This window comes from Osmerus mordax, chromosome 16, assembly GCF_038355195.1.
Source record: "Osmerus mordax isolate fOsmMor3 chromosome 16, fOsmMor3.pri, whole genome shotgun sequence".
NCBI classification, from domain to species: Eukaryota; Metazoa; Chordata; class Actinopteri; order Osmeriformes; family Osmeridae; genus Osmerus; species Osmerus mordax.
This window is the reverse complement of record NC_090065.1, coordinates 12,405,961-12,433,288: the sequence shown is the minus strand read 5'-3', so window position 1 is coordinate 12,433,288 and position 27,328 is coordinate 12,405,961. Positions and strand designations below refer to the sequence as shown.

The following is a 27,328-nucleotide window of genomic DNA, read 5'->3' as shown; positions in this document are numbered from 1 at the left end:
ACAGGGGCACGGCTGTGGCCTTTATCTTCCTTTCTTTGATTTAAAATGTCAAAGCGTGACGGGGTTCATAGTAGGCTATGAGGGATTTAAAATCCACATGGATCGGTGACTTTGAGCACACCTCACAATCATACAATTTCCAATCTGTTAATTTAATTCGAATTTGAAATCCTAATGTTCCTCCAATGAAAGGTCATGTCACAATGTTCTTTCAGCGCAGCGTGTGACTAACCCGACACATACGAGACAGAATAGGCAGCAGTATGTATCCAGGGGCCTGTACTACGAATCAAGATTTGGCGTTAGCGAGGTAACTTGAACTTCAGGTTCAACCCAGGGTTTTCTACGACGGTGGATCACTTGTTACCGGGGTAGATCTCCATAGTAACACATACTTCCAACTTAACCTGCTCCCGACCAGGTTAAGTTGGAGATCATAGATCAGCCGGTATAAAAGCCCCGCCAACTAACTCATTCTTGAGGATAATGCTGTCACCGTTCATAGAAGATCCTGTGGAGCTTGGTGCGCGGATAGTGAGAGTTGCGCTCAGAAGAGCCAGAACATTTAGAGACCCACAAGACCCTTTCGCATTCCCTCATGAGTATCTTTATGAAAGATATAGATTCTCAGCAGAGGGAATTACGTATATTTGCCAGCTTCTTGAGCCGTATGTTGCCAATGCGACACATCGAAGCCGTGCGCTCACAGTCCCACAGACTATACGCATAGCGTTTCGCTACGGGTACTTTTATAGTGTGGGTGATGCGGAGAACCTGAGCAAGAACACGGTCTGTAACGCGCAATTTGCAAAGGATTTTCTTTAATGGCTGTTGCCACCATATTCTGATGGAGTGATGAAAAAGAGATATCCGAAGTGCCCTTCGTAAAAACTTTGGACTCAAATATGTTGACAAAATGAAACAAGGATTTTCATTCTTTCTTCATACAATGTTCTGATTTCCGTTCTGGAAATGTATGCAAATTATATCATATTTTACAACTTAATGCATCATTTGCTCATTTAAACATACATTTACAGGAAACTAGTAATGAAAACAATATTTGACCTAATATTAGTTGGACTGGGGAGGTTTCATGTTGATATGTTATCCCTATTTACTGGGGTGTCTCCCCTTAACCCATTCTGTTGTCCTTGGGTTGCTTTGAGACATTTTCTAATCATTTCCATATCAAAAATGTGTGTTTCTTTCAACCAAAACATTTCAAACCAAAAAGAACAATGTGTATGGTACCATACAATGCTCTGCACAAGTTAAATAAATGATAATTTCACTACTTTCATTGAATTTGGATGTTTCATTCACTTTTACAGCATTTTTCAAAAAGAATAAATATGACATTGAAAGAAAGAAATGGGGAAAACCCCCACAAAAAAACTCAAAATGCACAACAAAAAGGTATAAAAAGACCAAAACATCCCTACCCTAGGAACACGGGAAAGCCAGCCTTGTTTTTTAAATTAAAAGCCTCTTACTCTACATCGAGCCTCTTATACTCTATATCGAGCTCCAGGGTTCTTTTATACAGGGCCCTCACATTGTCTGCTCCAACCTGAAACAAATAAAGAACATTGTCCCTTTGCAAGGCACACTTGGAGAAAGTTGAAGGTGTCCATTTGACTACTGTGTTTCAAGGTGCATTGCTTATACCTTGTGTCTTTGTCTTAGCCTTGAAGTGGAGGGTCTAGGCTCAGGGTGAGTTGCTATAACGCCATAGCAATTTAATCAATTGAGTCATATTTGACATGAGCACTTTAAAGACTTCAATCACAGCCACACGTTCACACACTCTCACCATCTGTGTTGCAAGTGGTAAATATAACTCAAAAGTGTACCCCCAAAATGCTCTCTGAGCAGGCAGACACAGTTTCCTGATTTACATTTACATTTAGTCATTTAGCAGACGCTCTTATCCAGAGCGACTCACAGTAAGTACAGGGACATTCCCCCCGAGGCAAGTAGGGTGAAGTGCCTTGCCCAAGGACACAACGTCATTTTGCACAGCCAGAATCGAACCGGTAACCTTCAGATTACTAGCCCAACTCCCTAACCGCTCCCTAACCGCTCAGCCACCTGACTTCCCACCTGATCATCTAGGACCTCCACTTGAGAAAGTAAATGGCATATTTAATCAATATTCAGCAACCACTTATGGCATACATACTGGCCTATGAGTATTAGTTCCACTGTTACCTCTGTATGGCACAGTGGGACGACAGTGGGTGGTGGCAGCAACACCACTGTATTTCCTGTCACTTTAACAACTGCTGGCAATGAGCTTTATTTTTATTTTTACATCACTGACAGTGACGCATTGACTCCAAAGGAAGAGAAAAAAACCATTAAGGCCTAATGTGTTCTGTTGGTGCCAAATATATGCTATCGCATGGGGGAAATTTGGGGGGTGTAGGGGAGTTAACTGAGTTGAGATGACCAGTGAACAGGTTAAATGGCCAAGTGATTGAGAACACTGCCACTAACTGGTCAAAATACTGAAACGTAGTGATAGCACAGTAAAACAATTCACACTGCTATGTCATGTATCTGTAATGAATGTCCTTGCATTACCTTTATCCAGTAGTAATTTTTTGGTAGAACTGTTTTTAGAAGTAGGCTACGGTTGTATCTATTTTGGGAACTTGCTGTCTCAACATTCGTGAGGCTTTAATACATAATTGAGGAGGAATGAATGACAGGCCTTGTAATACAGTTACTGATTAACTTACACTCCTTAAGTGTATGGTACAGGTAGGGTGAAACTTCCTTCGAACTTTGCTCAACCAGTGCCTTTGAGACCAGGCGGACCAAAGCAACTGTCAATCTTCAGGACTCGTATATTATATCTGATTATCAACAAACACTGTCCGTCAGGTATGTACAGTAAGTTATGTGTAAATATCAGTATGTCTTATATAGTTTTTTTAGTCATGAATTTGATGGTCATATGACCACACATGTTGAGCTGGAGAAGGCTTGTTAAGGAATGATCACGAGACCCAACTTGAGGCTCAACTTGAATGTTGAGTTTCATTTTCTAGACAAATCGGGTTGTTCCTATAGTTTTTTGTTATTTTTCAACACAACAGCTGATACTACAGTAATAGTATTATGTAATTGTATTATTACAAGTTTAAGAAGAAATAAAGTTAAAAGTTAATCCAACTTTTAGTATCAAATATGTCTACTAGAATAGTGTACTTTTTATTGAATCATCCATCTCAGTAAAACAGTATTTCTTTTTATCAGCATATAACATGGAGTCATGTTGATTTGTAACTGCTTTATCTATCCTTCTTCCTTCGTATTTATGTAGATGAGACATGGGGCACTTAGGCTGTACTGTCATTATGGCCTTGTCTTTTGGGGGTGCTCTCATGACAGACACCCATCTGCCTGAATTTCTCCTTGGAGATAACACAGGATTTCAAAGAAAACTCCTTGTAGAAGATGGTGGGTCAATCAGTAAAGGAACAGCCAACAGGTGTAAGTTAGGCTTCTTTGAAATATGATTCTGAAATTTGCTAAGAAATTGGACTGAACAATTTGTCATTGTTATTATGTTATTCATTCTTAACTGACATATTGTAAGTGTACTGTAGCAACTGTACATGTCTCAACATAATGCTTACAATAGTATGAAATATTACAGTAGTGTGAATGCATATGCTTACAGTAGTGCAGTATTCAGTTATGCCCCTTATCATTGAATTGCTGAATATTCTAGCATGTCTGATATTTCTGTGCATCACAGCTTTGGGGAAGGAGGGAGAAGGAGAAGGAGGGAGCTCCCAGACATGGCCGTACCTGGTGGCAGGCCTGGCCACTACCCTCACCATCTCCGCCTTCATCATCCTGGCTGTCAAATGCCGCCTCTTCCACCGCTACCTGGCCAGCTACAGGCACTACCTTCTCCCAGAGGGGGACCTGGCAAGCCAGTACAGCCCAGAGGAGGGGGCTATCCCTGGGCATGGGATGGAGGGTAGAGGGGGTACCCAACATGGGGTGGATGAGGATGATGATGGCTTCATTGAGGATAATTACATCCAGGCCAGTGAGAGAGAGAGGGCAGAGAGACACATCAGCAGAGAGGAAGAGGAAGGGATTGAGGATAGCGATGATGACTTACAGTTTACCATTGGGTGATAGCAAGACACTCTTTTGAAACGAAAATTTTTGTTTACAAATGTAACAGCAGAGAGGAAAAAAACATTTGTCCAGAGCATTATTCAGGGTCAAGATTGATCTTTAGAAATATTTTCTTTTTATATAGAAGAACTTTAGGAGATTGAAAGCAACACTTGAGCCCTTCATTACATGTATTTCTTTCTGAATTAATGATTAATAACGTTGATACCAAAGTTACTGTTGGATATACCCGTTTGGTTCTGTGAAAAAAACATTACTGAACTATATGTAAAAACAACAAAAAACATGTTGCTGATCTATTTAGAATGTTAAAAATTGTCATATTTTCATTGCTTGTGTGAAGATATACTTCAACTTCTGTTTCACTTAAGGTTTTGTAAATCATTTCTGTTCACAATCTATCATGTTTAAAGTTATGTAGCAACTAATCCTCTTGTATTGGAAAACCATTTGAAAACCCTTGTGAATAAATTCTTAAAGATACCTTCTTAAAGTTACCTTTGTACACTACAGTACACAGCTACAGATGACCCAGACAGATACAAATGTGTCAGTCGTTATCGACTGACACCACAACAGCAAACAATGAATAAACCCATTGAGATCTCCCAGATCCTCTCACTGCTGGATCCATGCGTCTTCTCCCTACATCTCTTCTGACCTCGCCTCTCTTCCTCAGATGAGGCTGATTCTGCTGGAAGAGGCTTCTCTCCCAGCCAGGTTCATCTGACCTGAGACTGTCATCACCCTGACAGCCCTGGTCCTCAGCCTCCCAGCCCTCCTCCCCTGTCCCACCCTCCTGTCCCTCCTTTCCTGTAGGTAGACCACCAGCAGGTACCCGCCCACAGCCAGCTCTATGGTCCCTCCAGCCCCTAGCAGGACCATCCCAGACAGGAACATGTCCCTGAGCCTCTGCCCAGGCTGGTGGTGCCCACTGGCCAGCGCCACATGCATCAGCACCCCGCCACAGAGCAGCAACGCCAGCCCCGTCACCAGGATGAGCACGGGGTCGGCACACCCGCCGCTTTTCAACTGCTCGATACGCCGCCGACTGCGAATGCAGTTCATGTCCTGCACAGCAGAGCTGAGCAACTGTTTGAGCAGGACAGCCAGAGCCAGGAGGCAGAGTGTGGTGCCAACCCCCAGACGCCACTCCCCGGACAGGCTGGTGGTGGTGGAGAGGAGGCCGACGCCACCGAGCCCCAGGCCCAGTACCAGGCCCACTGAGGTGCAGTAGCACAGCAGGGAGCGCAGAGGCTCCCGGAACCACCACAACTCCACCTGCTCCTCCAGAGCACGTCTCTGGATCAGGACCGGGTCCAGCCGCACACGGAGCACTCTGTGGCCACGCCGAGCTGGGGAATAGTCCTCCATCTCAGACATGGCTGACACTGGGAGGGTTAGAGTGTTGACAGAGAAAGTTGTATAAATGGTTACGATGTTATGATAAAAAATAAAGTTCTTCTGCCATATTCTGTAAGTCACTCACCTAGTCAAGACAGGTCTGTTCCTCTGGTTCATCTGTCCAATCCGTGTAGCTGCAGATCCTTCGATCAGAGAACCAAGATGTTTATCAGTCATCCAGGAGGCTGGTCGATAATGAAATCCAAAGTGTCCATCTCTAGTGCTGTAAAGACAGGTGGAACAGCTGCATTATTGCAGTTTCCTGGTCAAAGTCCATGTCATGGCAGGTTTGCAGTGCTGTCCAGTCCTCTGTGTGTGAGTGTCTCAGGGATATCCTGGGAGCCAATCCTCAACTGTGATGGGATCCACTTGTGCTGAGCTCTCTCCTCTTGGATTCCCACACTCTTTATTCCCGATTCTGCCTTTCAGCCAGTGTCAGGCCAGAGTCCAACTAGGTGGGATTCCCTGGGAGAGTGGCAGTGCTGCGTGGAGGGTGACAGTAGGCCGGTCTGACGAGAAGCGCGCTCAGTTCAACCCACACGAGTCTGATGCAACACTGCCACCGTGACTGGGTTCTGTCAAAACTGGCATCGCAGGATCGCTCGAGTCCGCTCCTCAACAATGGCAATAAAAGCGAGGACATACAAATGCAGACACGTCAACACGTGTACTAGTGTCCACGAAGGGGGATTGGTGTCATACTCCAGTGTTTTGCAGTGAGACACCAAGCAGACAGACAATGGGGCAGCTTCTGAACACAATGACTGGGCTGGAGAGAACTGGGGGGGGGGGGGGTCCACACGCTGCCAAGTGCGGCTGTGATGTCAGTGTCCCTAGATAATGGCTACACTGTCCCCCCCCAGTGTGGCGTCATTCACATGATCTAAGATGGCCTCTCGTGTGACAATAGGAGTTCTCAAAGCAAGCTTACACTAGATTTTAAATAGCAGACTGGAAAAAAGTCAAAAGGAAAAGAAAATTCCACACATTTCTTGACACATACTTCAAGAAAGCCTTTATTGACTGTATATCATACATCCACCGAACACATTTGGTCGAGCCTGTCTCCGATCATAGGTGGTGGTGTTTCGAATGCATCCTTTCACAAAACCCAAACTTTATGACTGAACCGAGGCCCGAAGTCTCTGCCCTGCTGCCCTGGGTCACCGCCTGCTCTTCAGGTAACGATAGCCGGCAGCTTGGAGGTGGAGGGAGGCCGCAGGCAGTGGGTCTGACCCAGGATCTCTTGCCTCAGCCTCTGGATTTCCACGCGCTGCAGCTGGATGATCCGCTCGGCCTCCTGCTCAAAGTTCAGACGCACCACCAGACTCGCTGGAGGTGACTCCCCTGCGGTCGGCGCTGAGGTGACACGCACACGAAAAAGGACACAAAGAGAGGGTATAGATCAGGAGGCTTTACAGTCCACCTGTTCTCTTTGAAAAAAACGGTGGTAATATCGAGGGAGGTGTCGACGGCTGGCTGTTCACCTCTGAGGTCGGCGGAGCTCTTGATCGTCTTGTTGATGGCCGTCTGGCTCCGGGGGTCTTGGACCTGACCTCTGGTCAGACGCAGCTCCCGACGCAGCTCATTGATCTCCTTGATCAGAGACACGTTCTCCTGCACAGACATGAAATCACCGCAGGCGAAGCTCAACTGAGGTGAACTAAATCAACACGTGCATCGTTCTTCTAGTTGTATTCAGAGGGTGATCGTTCACGAGTCTTTGTTTCTTTCTTTAACAACCCTCGTGGTGTAAATTGCCCAATGTTAGCTAAATGTTCCCGCACGGTTTCCACAATGGAGCGTGATTGGAAATGGTGCCTGAGGAGTGCCTCACAGGTGAGCTCGGTTCATGGTGAGAAGCTTGTACCTTCATGATCTTGACGTTGTCGGTCCTGTGGACCTCTGTGTCTTTGGCCAGCTTCCTTTTCAGAGACGCGACGTTGTGCTCCAGGTGTTCCCTCTGACGGCTGAACTCCCTCTGGATGTCAGCGTCCATGCCAACTATCTCCACCTGACACACACACACAGTACACACGTCTCATGCTATTTGTATAGCTATATAAATGATCAGTTTGCCAAGGACTGCCTGGAGTTGGGAATACATGCCAAACTGTCCATAATCCCAAGAGAGATCTTCTCTCCAACAACCCTAATTAACATCTATGTAGTCATACTGGCTCTCTACAGTTTAACAGTATTCCTAATCCTTACTTATGTTGCTGGAATTATTAGTGATTTGATCATTACAAGTTTACCTCAAGATGGATTGATCTTTCATGTTAATTGATTATGAACGATAATGCGACTACATGGTGTGTGTATGTGTAAACATACTGACTACAGTATATATATATATCTCTGTGTGTATGTGCACATGGTGCCTAGGTCTGCCTCACCACATCGCTCTGCTGGATGTAGCGGCTGTAAAGCTCTCGTATGCTGTTCTTCAGTTTCTTGGGCTCCTGGATAAACCCCACACAGTTGTGGAGGTCTATCTTGAACCTGCGAACCAGGGCCTCCACATCCCTCACCTGGACACAGAGAAAACACGGACGGTCAAAGCCACACATGATATCCACCTGATTCAAAACACTACTGAGACGAGAGCAGAGAAAGCACAGGACGATGGTCCTGTGCTCTTTCCAGCTCTCCACTTTCCATGTTTCATTGGAGTAGAGCTCTTACCCTCTGCATCCCCTTGTTCAGTTCCTTCTCTGCAGTCTTAAGCTTGAGTTTCAGGTCTGTGATGTTCAGCTCCATGTGAGAGTTCCTCTTGTGGAACTGCTCCAGCTCACCCTCCATCTAATCAAACGGAGCCTCGACATAGTCAAGGTCAATTAGCTTAAAAGTCTACAGCATGGTTACTTATTAAAGATCTGATACATTCCACCTAAAGGATTGAGACCCGCTCGCTGTATGATGAATGTTAATGTGATATGTACTTTTTATAGATTCTTTTTTATTTATTTATGTGTTGTCCAGAGGGTTGAGCTGTTTGATCTACATAAGGACTCGCCTCCTGGATTTGCTCTTTCATGTCCTTGACGTCGTTCTCCCTGGGCTCGATCTGCTTCTTCTGCTCTTTGATCTTGTAGTCCAGCACAAACTTGAACTTCTCCAGCTCCTGTATCTTTTTCTTCAAATCGTAGATTCTCCTCTCCTGTGGAGAGGGAGGAACCGTTAGTCGTCTTTTGAACTTCCACATGTTTTACGTACCTGGTGAACACTGGACGTTTTTTTGATGGAACTAGGGCAGCGCCTGTTGACGATGAATGCTAGTGTGGAGCCCGTTGGTGGCAAACGTGTTACATTTTTGGGGTTGATATCCAAGGCTCCATCGCTAAGTGCAGCTCATCATGGCGGTGAACACAATGACATTTATTTCTCACAAGCTGGTCATCCAAACAACTTCACAATGCGACATTGCACATCCTTAGCAATACAGGACCCAAGGACACCCCCACCACACACACACATACGTCTACCTTGTCCTGAATGGTCTCATCCCGTTCCTGGATCTCCTTCTTCAGACCCACAATGTCCTTCTCCAGAGACCTGATGACAACATGCAGCTTGTGCTGCTCCCCCTTCAGCCTCTCGATCTCCACATTCCTGTCGTCTATCTCCTTCTGCAGGCTGTTGAACTGTGGGGTCGTGTGACAGGATTTTAGGGCATATGTACAATGTCTGTGTTCTTATAAGTGGTCACCTGTAACCTCCTTTGTTCATTGATAAAGGACAGCCAGAGACTAGTTTAAGTAAGGTCAAGAGGATGGGTGTAGCATCTTATATGGCTTTCTATCTTGATAGTGAATGAAGTCTGCTTGTCTTAAGGTATTTATGACCTGAGATGGGGAAGTTATTGAAAGGGTCGATTGAAGACATACAGTAAGGTGCTATTGCAGCAGCTGTTTGAACTTTTGCTATCGAGACCTTTTCCTGTTTCACTGTTTGTATTAATTAACTCGTTTGAAAATTACCACACAAAGGAAAGCTGTCCATTTGAATGGTCAGCTCCTGGGGCCGAGTGCACCAGCTGGGCGTACGCCTGGGTGCAACGTTGCACGTTGCTACGTCCGACGTAGAACTGAAAGTTACGACTAATTTAAAGTTACGACTAGTGCACCAGTTAGATTTAAGCCCTTTATGTGCTGCACCTGGGTATACATTTTACGCCTAGTGGGGAGCAGGCGTAAGTTGGAAAATCGGACTAATATCCATGGTAATTATAATGTACAACAGTTTGATCGCACATGCAGCGCGTCTTGTTTACAGGCAACATATGGAAAGGACATTAAGGCGAGAAAAAGTTGTCCGTGATCGCACAAATCCACTGTTAATTTTATTGGTGATCGATTTCCAAGCTTTCTGTTTGTTCGTGTTGATATTATTACATTTCCCCGTGAGCACGCTTCTATTCTGAGTAAACAACTCTAGAAGTTTTCTAATTTCTCTATCAGTAAAATGTATTTTCCTTTTCTTTCTTTTTTAAATCCATGGCTTGTTTTGAAGGGTGATAGGCTAGCTAAGTGCACTTTGGATAGGCTCTTAAATGTGTTGCTTGGCAACGATCGACGCTTTCGCATTTTCACAAGGACTCGCATCTTAAAACCAGGCGTAGCTACGACCGTGGCCTGTCAAGCTTGGTGCACTCGGTGTAAATTCAAATCACAAAGTCGGACGTAACTAAGACAGACGTAGGAGTTAAGACCAACTTTTTTACGCCCAGCTGGTGCACTCGGCTCCTGTAGCTTTATTACCTCTGGTAATATGATGTTACATTTCTCTCCTGACCTGGAGAGAAATGTAACATCATAAGAGACATGGGACAGCTACATTGATTGATTGTTTTGTGATGGCCATATGTTAGAAGTTTATATAAGGCTCTGTGTGAATTGTAAACGGGACCACTCCTTCCAACGACTTGTAGAAATACGTGTCTTCCGTCATGACTGGTCGCAGAGCGCTCTGTTTGCTCATGTATCGTACATAATAAATAAATTGGATTAAGCCGGTATCTTGACTATTCAAAGTACACAGTATCTCAGAATTTCCACCACAGGGGGTATACATTAGAAGAGACAGAGGAGCTGTATTAAGAGAAAGGGGTGCCTTCACAATGAGCCGACAGCCGTTTAGTTCTGTGGTAAGTACAACGGAATGAGAATCAATACAGTGGTGGAATACTGGACTGAATAAATTGGATGGAATCCAGCTGGAAAATAAATATCCACACTTTTGAGTCTGCCCTTAGAGAGCTGACATTTAATCACCTAAGGGAACACAGCTATCAACAACAAGAAAAGCAATCAAATAATGGATTTCATATTCGTATTACATGATATATTCCAATGTGACTACAATAATTCAAACTTCAACCAAATGGTTCAACAACATTGGAATCCTTTGGTTTAGTGGTTTAAATTGACTACTGAAATGAGGTGCTGTGTCATGTAATGACAGTTCTGAGACAGTAATGTATTGAGTGTGTGCAACAGCAGGAACTGGATCAGGGTGACTGGGAGAAGGGGTGAGATACCTTCTTCCTCATGATGCCCGTCTCTCCCTTCAGCCGCTGGTTGACCTCCTTCTCCTCCCGTAGCTTCCTCTCATATCTGATGCGGATGTCCTGGATCTCCATATCTCCGTCCTCCTCCATCTGCTTCTTGGTCTCGTCAAACGCCCTCATCTGCTGCTGGAGCTCGTCCTGGCTCTGCAGGCACAAACACGCACCAGACACCAGTGGACAAAAGGCCCAACATGCCTATCAGTATGGAGCCCCCAGCCCCCCCCCCCCCTCACCCCACTCCAACTGACCTGCCCCAGAATGAGTATTTTCTCCTGCAGCTTGGACTCGTAGAAGAGGGTGAGCTCCTCCAGGGAATGGCTCTGCTTCTCCTCCAAGGCCTTTAGCTGTCTCTCATAGTCCTCCTGTATGTTCTGGGAATTGAGCTGCAGTTCCTGGTACTTCTCGTACTCCAACATCAGCTTCTGGTTACTGGTCGACTCTGGAGAGTTGGTTCGGGCAGGGGAATGTCAGTTGGACTCTACAACTGCTTTACATATTCACACAAATGCATACTCATGTGGTAGTGTGCTTGTGGGCGACCTGACCAAAGTCCTGCAGTTCCTTGGAGTGTTTCTCCATAACTTCTGCCATTGCTTCCCGGTGGATCTTTTCCTGCTTCTCCTTTTCTGTTTTCATAATCTGTAAAAAAAAAAAAAAAAAAGGACACATTCTCAGGTCTTTCTACACACACTGTCAGCCTGCTCAAGGACTAGGCAAACTCACTTAACCTAGAAACTATTGACGGTGGTAAGGAGGTGTGTTGAATGTGTGTTTTGGACCTGGTCCTTGGTCTTGAGAGACTCAATTTCTTGGTTGGACTTTTCCGAGAGCTCCTCGATCCTCTTGTTGTAGTTCATGTCCTTGAGGCGGAGCTGGTACTCGTTCTCCATCTTCAGCTCCTCCACGCGTGTCTTCAGCTCCAGCATGATCTGATTCTGTAGAAACCGGGTTGAGAACATCCGACTCACATATATTGAAGTCCACCTGGTTCCCCAGTCCTCCTCCCCTGTACCTTCTCCTCCAGCTCGGACTTGGTGACGAGAATCTCCTCTGCGTAGCTGATCTCCTTGTCTCTCCTAAGACCTCGGCCCTCCTTGTCGATGATCTTCCAGATGAGCAGACAGCCGTCCTCTGACACCGTCAGCAGGAACTGGTCGTCAAACGTGATCACCATCTCAATGGGACAAACAAGAACCGTTGGTCACAACAGCTAAACCCCAGCACACGCAAACACGGTCTTTTTCTGATTGACTGTCTATGTTGCTGATGAACCTATTTCATCATCTTGCTTGGACCAGACCTCAACCCCACCTTGGTTACGGGGCCGGAGTGGGCCTGGTACTCGATCCAGTCCTTCTGCATGGGGAGGGGGTACTTGATGGCTCTCACTGTGCCGATGGACGTCCCGGCGAACAGCACCCTACCCGAGCGGGACATGGCAATGGTGGTGTAGGTCACATCATCTGCTGCCACCTCCCTGAGGATCTGACAAAAGGCTTCTTATTGGTCCACGCTACCTGTAACACTCCACACACAGTAAACAAACCAATATACATTCATGATGGCAATTGGAATGAGTGTGGACACTCCTAACAGACTATTTCATACAGTTAGTGATAAGACAGACAGATCGTCGTGTGTATGAAATGGCCCGGCCCCGCCAACCTGACAGTCCTGGATCTCCTTCAGGGTGCAGTCAGTGCCGACGGCGAAGATGCTCTTGGCATCGGGGGAGATAGTGACAGCAGTGTAGCTGCAGGACTTGAGGACGTTCTCGGACTCCCGCTTGCTGGTGAGGCTGTTCCACTCGTACACGGCACCGTCCATCCCGCATGACACCAGACGGCTGTCATCGGTGCTCCACACAATGGCCCTCACCTGGTGGGGCCACGACAAGGGTTTAGATGATGTGCCCCTCAACGTGCTCAACATCCTCAGGCTGAAGATGGGAGTTTTCCGAACCGCTTCTCTAGGCACTGGGCGTGCATGATCTGTACTTCATCTCACCTTTCCATTGTGACCTTTCAAATTGAGAAGGTTCTCAAATGTGGTCGACGAGTAGATGTGGATGATGTTGCCGTTGACCGCAGCAAACATGTGACCCCCGTGACTGAACGCACACTGGTGGTAAAGCCATGGATGGACACACATCCACATTAAATTTAGTCATTTAGCAGACGCTCTTATCCAGAGCGCCACATTACACATTTGATACAGAAGCAACAGGCCCCCATAAAAACTGAACATTCATTTGCGTTTGGTTAACAATAGATAACATCTCTACACGCATAAGCACTGCCCCAACACACACACACACACACCTCTCGGCAGCCCCTGATGGTGAACTCCTTGAAGGTCCGGATGTCGTCCATGAGTAGGTTCATGAGCCGCAGCTTGTCAGAAAAGCCCACAAGGAGGAAGAGGCCAGAGGGGTGCAGAGCCACACTGAAGGCCTCTTCCTGGAACTCCTTAGACAGCTCCAGCACGCTGACCACAGGCAGGCATAGGAAAGCTGTCAGTCCACACTCAATGCATGCATGTCTGAATTTATAGTAATTTCCTATCTGACATAAAATGACTACGTGGTAAATGCAAGATCGATGAAAATGGTAAAACAGTGTCTCTATAGCAAAGCTTGCTAAGTGTTCATTCTAAGGCTTTCTCACTTGTTTTCAAAGTTCCAGATTCGTACAGAGTGGTCCAGGGAGCAGGTGGCAATGAGGGGTTTGCGGATGCAGATGGACAGGCCAGTGATGACATTGGAGTGGAAAGAGTGGGACAGGAACTCAAAGTGGGCTCGCTCCCCCTGGTGGACACAACAGGGAAATGAAAGCCAGAAGTTCGACTTACAAAAAAAAAAAAAAACATTCTCTGAACAAAATTATCAGTGGCCTAAACTCTTTTGTCGACTCGGTCAATCTTTTTGCAAAAACTCTAAACACACTCTCACTCACTAAAAACTTTTTGCACTGTGATGCACTTGTAGTGCAAAATGGTAAACATAGGCGGCAAACAGTAAACACATATACAACACAGTTGTCATCTGTAAAACACAATGAACAAAATTGTTCACACTTGTTTCTAATGGTGGTTTGGGACAATGTCAGCTTTCACCGTGGTGTCCGTATACGAGAATGGTTCAACATCAACCAGCAACTTTTACTGTAAATGTTTGCCTTCCAGCATACAGCCCTTTTCTCAACCCAATTGAAGAGTTTTTCTCTGCGTGGCGGTGGAAGGTCTATGACCGAAACCCATATACCAGGGTAAATCTCCTACAGGCAATGGAATTGGCCTGTGGTGACATAGGTGTGGAGTGTTTTCAAGGCTGGATCCGGCACATCAGAGATTTTTTACCCCCGTTTTTTCTTTGTTCTTTGTTGACAGTACTAAGTTGTGATGGTTACTGTAATATTTTCTTTATTGCAAAATGCATTTTCTGTGTATACATAAACACATTTTTCTTTACACGTGCCCTGGATGCTGTGTTCTCAATTTGTTTGTGTTGTGTCAAATGATTGCTCCATATTGTTTACATATTGATTTCCTGTGTTTACGATCTGAGAGCATTGTTTGATTCTGAGCACAGGTTAAATGGTTTAGGGAAGAGTGCTTGATTTTGCCAGAAGAGTCAGAGGTTTCGTAAATGTAGTTAGGAAGATTTGGTTTTGTGTTTGCAGTTTTGAAAAAATGTTTCAAGAAATGTCTTTTAGCAATTGTGAAAAACTGTAATACAAGTTTCAAGTTCTAATGTGCTGGCCTACATTAGTGCCGGTGTATACTACCTTGCTCATCTCCGCAGAGGACAAGGTGATGCTGTACAGCTGACCACGGTCCGTACTGGTGACCAGGATCTCCTCTGAGGGGCTGATACACAGGCTCACTATCTCCTGACGCTCCGCCAGGCTGGGCTCATTGCTGCACGGGTCTGGGGGTATCTGGGCCACACACACACACGCACAAAACAACACAGGGCAAACACACACACACAAACAGCACCCACACAAATACACAGAAACACACACACTGAATCATGCAAATATACCCATGTACTGTCTTTACTGCACATGCGCATGATCACACGCAGACAAGCACATGTTCCAAATGGGCCACTGCTTTTCTCGTGTATCCTGTCATCCACAGTGGAGTCACCTGTATCTCTCTTGTCTTCCGGTATACGTCCTTCTCCTCAGTCTTCTCAAACAGACATACGGTGCCAAGGCCGGCAGAGCAGACAAAGCCCTTCGAATAGGAGGTGATAGCGGTGACTCTAGGTAAGAAGGCTGAGACTCCCTCTGTCTTGGAGTCCTCTGACTTCCTCTTCTCCATTTGTCTAAGCCGCACAAAGACATTGATATGACGTTAAAGGTCCATTTCACATTTGAGTACCGAACTTGTTTGTCTTGTGACCTCCTGACCTCTCTGCGGACCGCTCAGCGTCCTGTGCCGTGGGCTTGGTGATGACGTTCATCTCCCAGCGCAGGTCCCCGGACTCAAACACCATCAGCTTGCCCGTATCTGTTCCGACTATCACCCGCTCCTCAGACATCCAGGTGTGGGACAGGAAGTTCTGGGACTCCAGTTTAAGGAAGTTGGACTGCTTTAAGGCTCCTTCAGCATAGCGGAAGAGCTTGAACACCCCGCTGCCACTCACGCATACCTGTGTGTTGTCTTGAGGGTTGAAGCTGACCTGTAGAGCAGAAAACTATGTAAATACAATGCTGTTTGAGCTATGTGTGTGTGTGTTAGTGGGGAGTTTTGTTAGCAATACCTGATTAATGGGATTGCTGACCCCAGTGGCCTTCACAGTGGCCATAACCTTTTGCTTCTCCCACATCCAGTAGAACAGAATCCAGTCTGGACCCCCTGCCTGGCCTATCAGGTACTTGGAGTCAGGGGAAAAGGCCATGCAGACAAACTCCTGCACGGCCACGTCTCCGCCACTCAGCACCTTCCTCTTCCTGCTCTGCTCATGCTGCAGGTCGTACACAGTGATGGTTCCCTTCTCACCACGCTCCGACACTGCCAAATAGCGCCGGTTGGCACTTATAGCCAGAGCCTGCATGCCCTGACTCCTCTCTGTGCCTAGAGGGAGATTTAGAAAAAGGTACAGTGAGAATTTAATACAGTAAAAAAATAAGGGTGTCCTGTTTGATGATGATGGTTGATGGTTGTAGTCATGCAATTAGATGAAACAATTATTGCTATAGTTTATTTGTTCAGAGCATAGGCAGTCTATGGTTTAGAGTTGTCACATTGAGACCTAGCATTAAGGGGTCCCATTATCATCCACCTAGCTCTCGACGCTTATCATAAATTTTACGAAAAGGTCGATATAATACAAATTAAAAGCATTATGTCACAGCATTGTACTTTACACCACGTTCCAAATTATTATGCAAATTGGATTTAAGTGTCATAAACATTTATTTTTTTGTTTTTCAATTAAACTCCTGGATGGTATTGTGTCTCAGGATCACTGAAATCAATCTCAGACACCTGTGATAATTAGTTTGCCAGGTGAGCCCAATTAAAGGAAAACTACTTAAGATGGACATTCCACATTAAGCAGGCCACAGGTTTCAAGCAATATGGGAAAGAATAACGATCTCTCTGCTGCCGAAAAGTGTCAAATCGTGCAATGCCTTGAACAAGGTATGAAAACATTAGATATTTCACAAAAACTTAAGGGTGATCATCGTACTGTGAATAGATTTGTGGCTGATTCAGAGCACAGATGGGTTCGTGCAGATAAAGGCATAAGGAGGAAGGTTTCTGCTAGACAAATTCATCGGATTAAGAGAGCAGCGGCTAAAATGCCATTACAAAGCAGCAAACAGGTATTTGAAGCTGCTGGTGCCTCTGGAGTCCCATGAACCTCTCAAGGTGTAGGATCCTCCAGAGGCTTGAAGTTGTGCATAAACCTACTATTCAGCCACCCGTAACCAATGCTCACAAGCAGAAACGGTTGCAGTGGGCCCAGAAATACATGAAGACCAATTTTCAAACAGTCTTGTTTACTGATGAGTGCCGTGCAACCCTGAATGGTCCTGATGGATGGAGTTAATAACATTTGAAATTATACCCTAATGGTCGATGATTTGAAAATTACTGTCATTTGCATTGACTATTTAGGAAAATCAGAGAAAGATAAAATTTGCATAATAATTTGGAACGCGTGTAATATATAGATAAACACCTATATTATAACATTCCGGTTTTAAAATCCAATAAGGATATGCCTAGAAATTGTATTTTCCTAATTTTAGTAGTTAGCCAGGGGGTCCCATTATTGTCCATCCAACCACTTTCAATGGAGAAATTAACGGAAGAAACGGCCGTGGACGATAATGGGGTCTGGAACGTTGGCCAGTTTGAATGGACGATAATGGGGCCGCCTACAGTGGCTATTTTAGACCCTTTTTAGGGGTGCTCAAGCACCCCTATATTTCATCTCAGCACCCCTAAAAATAATTATAAAAAATATTCTTTATCATTTGATACTAGTAGTTCATGAAGAAAGGGACATCCTTAGTGTTAATTCATTCAATATTTTGCATAATAATAAATACATGTATAAATTGTTATCCAGTGAAATTAGGGATTTATTAGCAAGGGGGTTTAACACTTGCAAGGCACTGTATTCATGTCACATTCTCTGGGGGCTGAGCACCCCTAAAGGTAATTCTAGGACTAAAGGTAGACTCGCCTCTGGCCGCTTACATACTGTACTTTCCCAGCAGATTACAAGCAAAATATCTACTTAAATATGTAATAAATACCTGGAATAAATCTCTGCCATCTCTGGTCTATGTTATAGCGGACACAGTTGTTTCCACATGGGAAGATGACAGTTTGCTCATCGAAAAAGCATAGATTATTGGCTACACCTGTCCTCAAACCGAAGATGTAGTGAGACTGGGCGATGACTGCCATTGCTTGCCAGAGCCGAGAAAACGATTTTTTGTCTGTGGAAAAAAAAAGCAAAGTGCACTGCAGAAACTATGATCACAAACCAATTCCAATGTAAATCAATGACTACGTAGTAGCCTAGATATACTGGGAAACTAGCAAGCTGGCTGGCTGGCTAGCTATAGCTCTAGCTACTGTAGCTACTAACGTTAGGCCTACACCACTGGCCTAACAATAGTTAGGCCAGTGGTGTACATTATCTAAAAGGCTATGCTACATATTAAAACTGTCATTTAAACTAATCCGAAGTCAGATTTCAGTTACTTCTATCCGTATCTTTCCACAAACACCTTCAGCTTGAATAATGTTTTGCAGGATGTTTTGGTTCAGGGTCTGTAGTTACCAAGGATACATGAAGCCAAAACAAAACCATAGCAACGAAAATTCCCCATGCTGGACCACTAGTTGGCACATCGTTATTTTACACTGAGCCCAAACATTGTTACCAACAGCTTTATGCTGTTGATTCTTTCTGTGCTGCCAAGCCACCGCAGACCCACCGATGCATGGTCCATGGACTCCACAAACCCTGAAGGTGTCCTGTCCTTGTGATATATCTGTGCTATACTGTGTTGATGACAGACTGTCATACTGTCATCAACACAGTAGTATAGCAGCAGATTATTAAAGTGTTATTCGGTCTCAATTAATACCTTAAAGCGATGGAACGTTTCAAAAAATGACATGGGTTTGTGAGAAAATGGATAGAAGTAGCTAACTGAAATCTGACTTCGGATTAGTTTAAATTACGTTAGGTTACATGCGCATTGAAAAGCAAAACTGATGGAAAAAGTTTGGTCTGTCAAAAATAGAAAACTTATAAATTGCAAGGTGGAGCTGCCGTTTTGCCGACTCGAAATACCATCATCATTCGCATGAATGACATGTAGCTCTATCTGTTCCTACTACAATGTTTAGGTAGGTGGCACTTGAAGTACATGACCCTACACATCATGACACTAAAAATCCCGCCCACTTGAAGAACATTATAAAGCTAAACGAGATCCTGTGATTTACGATGATCTGGGTACTTCCGCATGGTAGCTATAGCTAGCTGGTCAGCGTAAAGTATATGCTACCAGTACAGTAATGCCAAAACTGTCCGTTTTTACTTAACTACCGAGGGAACTGATGAGGGAAACTACTCTTCCAAGATTGCTAGCTAAATAGCTAGTTGCATAAGTGAGTAACGATAGCTATTCATTTCTCAATTGTGCGGTATATGACTTGCTAATGATACCTTCTGGTAGTATGTCGATCTGATTTAGCAGCAAACTAGCACTGCAATGTAACGTTGTGGCAAGCTATGTCATAAAAGACAGATGTATTGTATTGGTTTGCTAGCTAGTTCTACCAGTGTCAGCTTTGATCTAACTTGCTAAGCAGAACCACCCAGTGTGACGCTGTATGCCATGTCAAGAAACCTTATCCTGATTCTGGGACAGACTGGCAGACATGATAGTTAGGCTGACACACCCTTCTGTCCCTGGCTAGCTCGTAGGAGCCAGTTTGTTTGATAGTCGACAGCTGAAGTGGTGAGACTGGAGTGGCATGTTCTGTTTTGTCTGACTGAAGTTGTGGCTTTGCTTTGTGTGTCATGTTTGTAGGAGTATTGCAGCGTCAGTACAGGAAAACAAAGGGAAAACCAAACTGCTCACCATAATGTCAGGGGGTGTTCCTTAAACTCTGGAGCCATTCACACATCTCACCGACTGTCACTGCTGCTACGCCTGCCTAGCTGTGAGCTGGAACACAGCTGGAGATGTCACCTGGCGACAACCCTCATGTTCTACTAGGAAGAATTCGCTTCCTAAACAAGTGCATTGAATGTTTTAAGAAGAATGAATTGGTGCCAGAATGTCTGTGTTATGTCCCAAAGGAGGTTTGCTATAAAATCTGCAAAGATTCGTTATCAAACTCAACTGCCTCGTCTAGCTCTTCCGCCAGCATCTCTGCAGGAAAGACCCTCGTGTCAATTTGGGAAAGCCCCCATCAAACTCCACATAGCAAGAAGTTATACAAGTATAACATTGAACTAAAGAAAGGGGCAATTCTTTGGACTACTGGGGAAGAATACTGCAACAGTCAAGGACTATGGGTCAAAATAAACAAGGTAGGATTTGCAGATCCAGCCATTAGCCTACAGTACACAGTAAATGAGTCTCCAACATGGTTTTTATTGTTTTGTTCATGTGTTCTGTGTGTGTGTTGGTGTACAGGAGCAATTGGAGGAGCACCGTGTAGGACAGGAGCTGGAGGAGGGCTGGATCCTGGTCTGTAAGCACACAGAAGGAGGGGACAGACTGGTGCCTGTAGAATCCCCCGACACTGTCAACAGGCACCAGCAGCTCTTCGGCTACGATCACAAACCTTGCGACAGGTGTGTGTGTACACTCACGGTACACACTATCCAAAGATGAGTCTTGCCAAAGAAACCGTAACAAGACAGGCTTATGAATACGTGTTTGCTTACCTTCCTTCTCTCCCTGTCTCAGGTGGGAGCAGGTGGTGGACATAGAGGGCTCCCTACATCTAGGCTCTAAGCCTAAGATCGCTGATTGTGATGAAGCTGCTGTCCAGAAGCTCAGGTGAGAGAGAATGCTTCAAGCAGAGCGAGGAGTTCCTGTGACGTAACATATTTTTCATTCCCATTTGTGAGAGCTCTCTGTGAATCAGGGTTCACTTTAAAGCAGATCGTATGCATTGCTCTTAGTATGCATCAGTCTTAGTGGACTTCTCTGTTTTGCCAGACACGTGCCGCCCACCTGGACATTTGAATGTGACGAGGACCTGGTGCAGTACTTCTATGACCATATATGCAAGGAGGATGAGAACATGGACAATTTTAAACATTGTGTTACCAGCATTGAACTGTCATCTTGTACAGTGAGTAGATATTATTATTATTTGCGTGCGTGTGCCTGCATTTGTTGATGGATAGAGCACGACAGCCACTATTTTCTCCTGCATTTTCTGATTGTGTGCATGCGGGCGTTTGTGTGTTTGCAGGAGGACCGCAGTATTGCAGTGGCCCATCTTACTGATGGAAACTTAGGCACTTACTGGGAGAGTGAAGGCATTTATGGCAAACACTGGATACGCCTGCACATGAAGAGAGGCACTGTAGTCAAGTAAGGCTGTAGATTACAACATCCTGTGTGACAAACAGTCAGATGGGTGTTGTGACGCACACAATTTAGGAGGTCAGAGGCAGAAAACGAGGAATTGCACTGCCGTGTGTTTGATTAACAGAAACAACGTTCAAACTGAAAAATCACCAGGACTCCTAAGGGCTTCTCATCAGGGAGCCTCACTCCACCCGGGTAGGGCCGCTCAGGCCTGTCCCTAAAGCACAAAACTCAGTTATCATACAGTGATATTTGTGCAAGGACTGGCTTTCGCCCTCTTCTTCTGCCTGTAGTCTCTCTCCCCCTCTGAGTCCCGTCGGCCCCGGTTTCGTGGATCGGCGTGGTGATGAGCGAAAGTGTCGCAGCCATCTGGCTCGTCAACTGAGTGGGGAGCGGGAAACAAGGGCGTACCCAAAAACGAAAATATCTCTGAAAAATTATGCACCGGGTGCACATCGCAAAGTAAATAAGTAAAAAAAAAAAAAACGGAAAAGATGCCTATCCATATTTTTCTAGGCCTACCCAAAAAGATTATTTTGGCTACGCCACTGGCGGGAAATAGTCTCAAGTGTGGACGCTGTCCCTGGTGCTAGGAGGCCTCTGATTCTGACCTGTCAATGTAACTATTAAGTAATTTGAAGTTAGTTAGAACTAAACTACTATTTAGATTACTCTTATTTAACAAGTTTGAGAAATACATTTGAGTACACTCACAGGTCAACTTTATGTTTCAAATTATATTGGAATGTTTCTGTTTTTTCCTGTAGTAAGCTGATCTTGACCTTGGATTCGTCAGATGATGGCATGCCCAAGAGCGTCACTGTATTTGGGGGAGAGAAGGACAACCTGAAGAGGCTGAATGATGTCACTATAGATGAGTAGGTCACTCCTCAGACGATGGACGATGGCGATGAAGATGATGACATGTCACAAACAAGTAATTTGTGTGTTAGCTTATCACAGGCCACAGACATTAACGGTATATCTCGGAACAACGCAATTGAAAAGTGTTCATTTCTTTCTCCTCTAGAAATCTGGTTGGAGAAGTATGTGTGCTGGAAGACATGACATCCCACATTCCTGTCATTGAGGTTCGAATTATAGAGTGTATGGGTAAGACGTCATTCAACTCTTAATATTCTCTTGCTTAACCACTTCTCCTGGTTAGAGCCTAGAGTCTGAAACTGCCCTGTTATCTCAACTGGGAGTGGCTCAGTCGTGACTAACAGTCATTACAGTTATAAACTTGGACTTTGGAAGTGGATAAAATGATGTACCCATCTTTGGCTCTTGTCATTTTTCCGCTTGCCTCATGGCCTGTGTTTGCTCACCTACTGTAGAGGAGGACATGGACACACGGGTCAGAGGTCTGAAGATCAAGTCGTCCTGTGAGAGAGACCTGGGCCTCAGCGCTGATGTGTTCCAGTCCCCAAACCTGGTGCGCTACCCTCGCCTGGAGGGGACCCCAGCTGACGTGCTCTACCGCAGGGCTTTAATCATCCAGAGGTATGGAGGAACCCTCCCACCCTGGCAAACTGCAAAATGTACCCAGTATATTTAACTGTTTCTGGTCATCTGGTATTTAAACTGGTTCTTGCATTCATTCATTCACTCTTTTAGCCTGACTAGCTTTCTATGTCTTCATACTGTGCAGATTCATCTCTCTCCTGGACAGTCTACTGCCCCACCTGGTCCCGGCCTGGGACTACAGTCTGGGCACCTTCAACCAGATCAAAGTGAGATAGCAGTTTTACACCAACTGTCTATCATAGCAGGACCTTGAATGATCTTTATCATGCTGTTTCTTTATTTGTGGTTTAATTACGAAATGTTTGTCCCTACCCATTTATCCACCTTTGGCTGTTTTACCATAGTAACTATTGTGTGCACTGTCGCCCCCTAGAGTATAAAGCGCTACCTGCTGCTGTCCAAGCGTCGCTCCGCCCTCATCACCCAGTGCCTGAAGGATTCAGAGACCAGTAATCCAACCTCCATGCCCAGTCTCTACATCAACCGCCGACTGGCTGTGGAGCACAAAGACAACCCCTCTCTGGACACCAGCTGCAAGAAGGCCGTCTTTACACAGGTTTTTTGTTTACATAAGCATTTGTGTCCTGTGTCACCCCCATTCATCCCAATATTACTATAGGTGATTGAAGTGTATACTTTTGACTGCATGTCTTTGCAGGTGTATGAAGGACTTAAACCGTCTGACAAGTATAAGAAAACCTTGGACTACAGGTAAAATCCTTTATTTCCTTTGGTTGACCCCAGGTTCAATACGACCAGAGCTTTGCTTCGTACACACAGCATTTGGTTCTGCATTTTTATTTTCTTCCGCAGATGGCCTGCACAATATGATCAGTGGTGGGAGTGCAATTTTGCTGCAGAGGGAATCATTGATCAAGGTGAGAGAGGAAAGACATCAATAATAAAACGGGTGCTTGTCATCCATCTTCTAAGAATACATCAAGACAATATAGCCGACTCTGCTGTTTTGTCCTGTAGGTGGTGGATTCCGGGACAGTCTGGCGGATATGTCAGAGGAGCTGTGCCCCAGCTCTGCAGAGTGTCCCATGCCCCTGCCTTTCTTCACCCGCACGTCCAACCAGGTAACGGACCGGTACATTCTCTAGCCCTCACTGTTCTAGTACCTCACCTTTCTGGTGGCGATTCATTTGAAATATAGTTGTAGTGACCGCCCTGTTCTTTTCCCAGGGTACTGGCGAGGCTAGAGACTACTATGTACCCAACCCGTCCTGTAAAGAGTTCCACAAGTATGAATGGATCGGCCAGCTCATGGGAGCGGCTTTCAGAGGAAAGGACTTCCTGGTTGGTGACATCACTTCCTCTCCAACCCCCACCTCCTTCGCTCAATCTATCCATGTCCAGTGGAGAGTGCTAAACCCCTCTGCTGTGCCTCTTGTGTAGGTTCTGGCCCTACCTGGCCTGGTTTGGAAGCAGCTCACTGGAGAGGCAGTCAGCTGGGGCAAAGACTTCCCTGCTGTAGACTCTGTCTTGGTGAGCAGCACTTCAGCTAGTGTTCAATTAATCACTGTCCTGCTTTCAAATAGTCAAATGTACACTGTGCTCAGACACGGGTATCATGTCAGCGAGCGGTCACACAAATAACCTGTGTGAGCAGGTGAAGCTGCTGGAGGCCATGGAGAACATGGACCAGGAGACGTTTGAGTTCAAGTTTGGTCAGGAGCTGGTCTACACCACTCTGCTGAGCGATGGCCAGCTGGTGGACCTCATCCCTGGAGGCAGCAGTGTGGGGGTTCGCTACGAGGACCGCCGGGAGTTCATCCGTCTAGTGCAGAAAGCCCGTCTCGAAGAGTGCAAACAGCAGGTACTGGAACTAAGTTGATTTGAACTACAGATGAAATGTAGATGTTTGATATTGGTGAGAATAACTGTTTTTGGTTTGGCGATTTATGAGTGCAAGTATGAGTAAAGTGTGTCCCAGATTGCAGCGATGCATGCGGGGCTGGTGAAGGTGGTGCCCCAGGCTGTCCTGGACCTGCTCACCTGGCAGGAGGTGGAGAAGAAAGTGTGTGGAGATCCTGAGATCACGGTGGAGGCCCTCAAACGACTTAGTGAGTCTGCCGTTATGGGAGCTCAGTGATGCTCTCTACTGTACCACCAGATAAGCAGATAGTTCATGATGTGATAGATATGTTATAATATTTAGTCCATCCAATTTGTATTTTTGTTGGATTGTACCATTTACTCCCTGTCCACAGCTCGCTTTGAGGACTTGAAGCCGACTGATGTTCGAGTGCAATACTTTTGGGAAGCCCTCATGAACTTCACCAACGGTCAGTTAAATGCTGATTGTGGGAGTCAGGTGGCTGAGCGGTTAGGGAATCGGACTAGTAATCAGAAGGTTGCAGGTTCGATTCTTGGCCGTGCCAAATTACATTGTGTCCTTGGGCAAGGCACTTCACCCTACTTGCCTCGGGGGAATGTCCCTGTACTTTTTGTAAGTCGCTCTGGATAAGAGCGTCTGCTAAATGACTAAATGTAAATGTAAATGATTGTCTTTCGCCGATGGGGGTTAGGAGACTGTCGGGCACAGATGGGTATCTGTCCTCTAATTTTTACAATTACATTGTTTTAGAGGATCGTAGCAGGTTTTTGAGGTTTGTGACAGGGAGAAGCCGTCTCCCAGCACCTATGGACATCTTTCCAGAGAGACAAAGGTATGTACTGTAAAGGCATTGTTCCAAAGAAGATACTTTGGATAGCCCTTAATTATTGCTGCATGAATTTGTTTGTAAATAAATGTTCCCTTCTAGCTCTGACACCACTGATGGACTGCCAAAATCCTCCACGTGTTCAAGTACTCTATATTTACCAACCTATACTAGGTCAGTACTACTTTTCAAATCATTCTTAACCATCATGTATTTTAAAACCACATGATATTTCCCTAACTGTGTGTCCCTGATTCCTGCAGTGCAAAGATCTGTGAGGAGAAGTTGCGCTATGCTGCCTACAACTGTGTGGCCATTGACACTGACATGAGCCCCTGGGATGAAGCCTTTAGTAACTGATGCACCCCATTAGAGAATCACTGTTTAGCAGGAACTATAACAGGAACTATTGCATTACTGTATCTTTCCAGTTGCAAATCAATTACAGCTCACATAATATTATGTGTGAAATAAGGCAGACTTTTATCGTCTTTCTAGATTTACTATATTAAGGTGGATCAAAATGACTATAATGCACAAAAAAGATTATGGCTGGACCTTTTGGTTGGCTATTTTGGTGATTAAAATTTAATAATAAAATTATCCTTAAGGGGGGGGGGGGTGGGTCACATTTAACCTGGTACCAGAGTACGTCCTCGCTAATGTAGCTCAGAGGGCTGTCTGTGGAGAGATGACAATGCTTATGTAACTGAAACTGTGCTTGCACGTCAACAACAACTATCTTGAGCAGGGAAAGAATTGCACTAAGGAAAGAATTGCATTGCATTTGTATCTACCTCAAGAAGCTGGTTTAGGAAATGCCAAAAGTGTGCAACAATGTCAACAAGGCAAAGAGTGGCTACTTTGAAGAATCTGAAATAAAATAAATTGATTTGTTTGATCCATTTTTGGTTACATGATGTATAAGATATAATAGTTTAGATGCCTTTTGTTTATGCTATTGTACATAAACAATGGTATTTTATTGTAAAAATAAATTCCTGGAATTAGTGAGTAGGTCTGTCCAATTGTACTGGTATTACACACACACACACACCCATTATGACCTCACAGGTAAAGTAAATCATTATAGTAATCGCCAAACAAAGGTGTATATATGGGGGTCTTTCATCGATTTTCAGACAAAATGAGTTGTCTGTACGCGAACGTCAAATTAAACATTATTTTACACTTGTATGGGGTACAATCAGTGCCCAAAAAGTCGACGCTTTTGCATAATGCATCTTAGCTATTATTTGACCAATTTTACTCAAAGTCTAAATAGGCTATATTGGAGTAATTGGTGCATTGAAGTTTTATTTTCATATTTTCTGGATTAAGATGGTGTAAGGCTGGGTGTCACCCTGCCCTCACCTCTCATATGCCAAAATCTGGAGTTGCTGGACAGAGTCTCTATTTGATGGCTCTCACGTCTCATTGCGTAACTTATTTCCACATTGCTAGTCATATGTTGATAAGGGTCAAGATGTGGTTTGATTGGTTGTACTTGTGTATAAAAGGAATTGTGAAGCATTGTTCTGTGGATTCTTGATCTCCTGAGACCTTCTCCTCAGCTCTGGCTTGTCCTACTCCTTCTCATTCCTCACCTGTTTTCTATCTCTGGTTTACAATAATCAAGGTAGCGTAGGTAAGAGTTAACCTTCATATTTTAACATGTTTAAAATTGTAATTGATTTCAGTCATTTGCAGATTTAAACCCATAGTCAAATAACTAATTCCATTGCTATTGGCATACTTTGGTTAATGTTAATACACTGTTCAGTTTTCCATCTTCCTTCAAACATATGGGAATTAGATTTGGTTGTTTGGCCAATATCAAACCCCCTACAATGGCAAGGCAGTACTTAAAGAGAAGACAGCTTCAC

General features: G+C 44.8%; 3 protein-coding genes and 1 long non-coding RNA gene across 4 annotated transcripts; 2 read left to right on the top strand and 2 right to left on the bottom strand.

Moving 5' to 3' along the window:
• The first annotated feature begins 2,805 nt into the window (after positions 1-2,805).
• On the top strand, positions 2,806-4,453 carry LOC136959485 (uncharacterized). The gene is made up of 3 exons (XR_010878745.1): positions 2,806-2,892; positions 3,335-3,504; positions 3,773-4,453. It is a non-coding gene; the product is annotated as an uncharacterized lncRNA (long non-coding RNA).
• Positions 4,454-4,842: 389 nt separating this feature from the next.
• On the bottom strand, positions 4,843-5,550 carry tmem125b (transmembrane protein 125b). The gene has a single exon (XM_067253871.1). It carries the CDS (start codon positions 5,548-5,550, stop codon positions 4,843-4,845), a length of 708 nt encoding a protein of 235 aa, XP_067109972.1.
• Positions 5,551-6,748: 1,198 nt separating this feature from the next.
• Positions 6,749-18,079, bottom strand: LOC136959334 (cilia- and flagella-associated protein 57-like). The gene is made up of 22 exons (XM_067253647.1): positions 17,926-18,079; positions 15,915-16,228; positions 15,562-15,833; positions 15,296-15,476; positions 14,929-15,081; positions 13,810-13,949; positions 13,465-13,630; positions 13,151-13,264; positions 12,809-13,021; positions 12,455-12,628; positions 12,156-12,317; positions 11,923-12,078; positions 11,689-11,782; positions 11,392-11,582; positions 11,114-11,287; positions 9,060-9,218; positions 8,591-8,734; positions 8,260-8,376; positions 7,971-8,105; positions 7,442-7,585; positions 7,059-7,188; positions 6,749-6,930 (listed from the first exon to the last, which is right to left on the bottom strand). Exons 1-22 carry the CDS (start codon positions 18,077-18,079, stop codon positions 6,749-6,751), a joined length of 3,669 nt encoding a protein of 1,222 aa, XP_067109748.1.
• Positions 18,080-19,150: 1,071 nt separating this feature from the next.
• LOC136959245 (E3 ubiquitin-protein ligase HECTD3-like) lies at positions 19,151-26,380 on the top strand. Its single transcript, XM_067253517.1, has 22 exons — positions 19,151-19,297; positions 19,723-20,228; positions 20,335-20,495; positions 20,611-20,703; positions 20,866-21,001; positions 21,125-21,246; positions 22,011-22,121; positions 22,274-22,356; positions 22,584-22,749; positions 22,898-22,979; positions 23,147-23,329; positions 23,432-23,484; positions 23,587-23,651; positions 23,752-23,855; positions 23,962-24,075; positions 24,175-24,264; positions 24,389-24,595; positions 24,713-24,842; positions 24,990-25,064; positions 25,367-25,448; positions 25,545-25,616; positions 25,706-26,380. The coding sequence occupies exons 2-22, from the start codon at positions 19,878-19,880 to the stop codon at positions 25,800-25,802; spliced, it is 2,577 nt and encodes an 858-aa protein (XP_067109618.1). The 5' UTR covers positions 19,151-19,297; positions 19,723-19,877; the 3' UTR covers positions 25,803-26,380.
• The last annotated feature ends 948 nt before the right edge of the window (positions 26,381-27,328 follow it).

Coding starts and splice junctions, on each gene's coding strand:
- tmem125b (XM_067253871.1), bottom strand. CDS start 5,550: ATGTCTGAGATGGAGGACTATTCCCCAGCTCGGCGTGGCCACAGAGTG.
- LOC136959334 (XM_067253647.1), bottom strand. CDS start 18,079: ATGGCAGTCATCGCCCAGTCTCACTACATCTTCGGTTTGAGGACAGGT. Junction 15,082..15,295: donor GGAAGACAAGAGAGATACAG/GTGACTCCACTG, acceptor TGTGTGGCCCAG/ATACCCCCAGACCCGTGCAG. Junction 13,631..13,809: donor ATCTGGAACTTTGAAAACAA/GTGAGAAAGCCT, acceptor GCCTGTGGTCAG/CGTGCTGGAGCTGTCTAAGG.
- LOC136959245 (XM_067253517.1), top strand. CDS start 19,878: ATGTCACCTGGCGACAACCCTCATGTTCTACTAGGAAGAATTCGCTTC. Junction 20,229..20,334: donor TATGGGTCAAAATAAACAAG/GTAGGATTTGCA, acceptor GTTGGTGTACAG/GAGCAATTGGAGGAGCACCG. Junction 22,750..22,897: donor AGGGCTTTAATCATCCAGAG/GTATGGAGGAAC, acceptor CATACTGTGCAG/ATTCATCTCTCTCCTGGACA.